This window comes from Colletotrichum paranaense, assembly GCF_030867605.1.
Source record: "Colletotrichum paranaense strain IMI 384185 chromosome Unknown Scaffold_9.1, whole genome shotgun sequence".
Lineage (NCBI taxonomy): Eukaryota > Fungi > Ascomycota > Sordariomycetes > Glomerellales > Glomerellaceae > Colletotrichum > Colletotrichum paranaense.
Window position 1 is genome coordinate 574041 of NW_026848967.1, and position 2454 is coordinate 576494.

General features: G+C 52.4%; 1 protein-coding gene across 1 annotated transcript; it reads right to left on the reverse strand.

Annotated features, from left to right (window-relative positions):
- Window positions 1-990: 990 nt before the first annotated feature.
- Window positions 991-1350, reverse strand: CPAR01_10941 (uncharacterized protein; the record flags this gene model as incomplete). The annotated part of the gene is made up of 1 exon (XM_060495201.1): window positions 991-1350. The coding sequence occupies one exon, from the start codon at window positions 1348-1350 to the stop codon at window positions 991-993; it is 360 nt and encodes a 119-aa protein (XP_060345549.1).
- Window positions 1351-2454: the final 1104 nt, after the last annotated feature.

Below are 2454 nucleotides of genomic sequence, written 5' to 3' on the forward strand. Positions count from 1 at the left end.
TCCCAAGATCCGATAATTCTGCTCTACTCTTCTATTGTATCAATCTTTGCTGCCCACTGACATGTTGTCATGTAAGTCTGAGTTTCTCTCCCTCCCGTCTTCCGATATCGACTTCCGATATGTCGATTCGGAAGACGGACGCATGGCCGAGGCATCAAAAGAGACGCAGGCACACGTCCGTCCAACTCTCGTCGTTCCATTCAAGGAACGACGTTGTCGGTTGTCCCCCTCTTCGCCTTTTTGTCGTTTCTTTTCTCTTTTTTCTTTTTTTTTCTTGCCCGTTTGTATGTACTAGTGCTACTCCAACAAGAACCAGGTACGGAGAGTAGCCACGGCTTGGTTCCCGTCTGATCGGATGCGACGGGCAGAACATCTGCTATGTCATTACATCCGGCCGCGCCTAAGTGCGCTGAGGTTGCTATGCATATACCTCGCCCTTACTCCTCATGCATCCAGCCCCCAAAGGCAACGCAGGAAGGATACCTATGGGCAACCACAAAGAAAAAAAGGGCAGATATACCTCGCAGGTACGGTGTTACAGAGCGTGTCGCAACCCATCGGGCCCTGCCAATCGAACTGTACGGATACTCCCTCTCTCCCAATGACCGGAAAGACTTGGCCTTAGCATAATCTGATAAGGACAAGCCGATCATGTGCTGGACCAAAAAAGGTTGTCGATGACATATATCCCGGAATGGGTTCGCAAGCAGCTGTTGAGAAGGTTATGGCTGTGGCGCATTATTAGAAAGCCTCTCCCGCTTCCCAATAGGGCTTGACTCTGGTACTATATCGCAGCCTATAGTATGCAGCATCCATATCGCCATTGAGATGCACCAAGACAATGTGTGAGTGAGTTATCACCTGCAGGCCAATGCATCTATGTGTTCCCTTTCACAGGAGGCCAGGAGGAGGCGCAACATGGTACGATTTACATACCCCGTACGACCTTGCGATGTCGGAACTTTCATGCTTCCAAGACCACAAGGCACACTACCTCTGTCGCTGCCTGCCGCCGCCGCTCCATGTACTGGACGTCCATCTTATGTTGATGTGCCTTACTCCGATGTCAGAGGGCTTTGGACAGGGCCTAGGCCCCCGGGTAAGGCACCTTCTGCCTTTGGGAATACTCGGGAAACGGGCGTCTGAGATGCCGATGAACTGGATGGGTGTGTGGACGGATAGGGGACCAGGGGAGCGATCTACTGCGTAAGCACGCACGGCACAAGACAGCACGTGCGGGGCAGCCAACGTCTGAGAGACACCAAAGAAAGTTGAGAGGTTAAGAGAGGTCAGCCAGGTAGGCACCTTCGGAAGACATGGCCAAGAGGGTGTGTGAGGTGCCGCGGGCATATTACTATGTAGGCGACCAGGCAGGCAACGTGCGGGTTCTTTCGCCGTCTGATATCTGGTTCTGAACTCTAATGACTCCCGCCATGCCGGCTCCAGGAAGCAAAGTGCCTTGATGATTGACGATGATGGAAATCAGTAAGGATCGGCGTGGCAACACGAAGGCCGATAAGTTGTGCTATACTAGCCCGCCCTAACCTATTTCTCACGATAGGAATACACAACGTAGGGTTGGTTTGTTTAGTTGTGAACAAGAGCGGGGCGTGGGATAGTAGAGAGAGGGAGGCGTTGATGAAAACACGTGCATTTATGATCCGTAAAGCTTAGGTTGAGAAAAGGGACTAGGCTAGGCTGGCTTGGAAATCGGGACATGAGCGTGTATTTCGAAGAAGCGAGAGAGTCCACAGCTTCGACTATATCGGGCTTGCAGTGTGCAGATACACTACTACGTACAAAACGTTCATTTAGCTGGCACAGTGAGGACACTGATTGCGGGTAGACGAACACGTCCAGACTTCATGGAGCGGGATCCAGAAAATGGGAAACGTCGCGCGGCGGGTAGCCCCACTGGTGGATGAGGCTGGGGGGTAGGAGGAGGAGGGCCTAGAGGGGACGTTGAAAAGGCGGTGATGATGATGTTTTGATGCGAATACGCTGTGCAGCGCCCGCCAGCCCACTTGGGCACCTGAGATCGCATGCTGCGCAGCGAGAGCGAGCGAACGAGAAGTGTCTTTGGCTGACGACGCCGTCGGGTTACCGTAAAGGGTCGCGATTGATAGTCCATGCTGCTACTGATTGTAGTGTTAATTGGATGCTTGAGGACGGGCCAAAGTGGATATTGAGTGGGAATGAGTTGAGGCCCTTGAGGATTGGGAAGAGGGCGAAAGAAGGTACTTGCAAGAGAGCGGGGGGCTCGCACTCTTAGCACTGTGTACAAACTCCTTCGGCAAAAAAAGAGAATAAGAGAAGAAAAGAATCGACAAGAGGCGTGCAGAAACAAGACCGGGTGGCTCCCATCTCATGGCTCCCATGTGTCGCTGGATGATCCAGGCAGGTACCCAGATCTATCGACCAATGAGAGTGGACTAAATCGCAGAAAGGTGGATA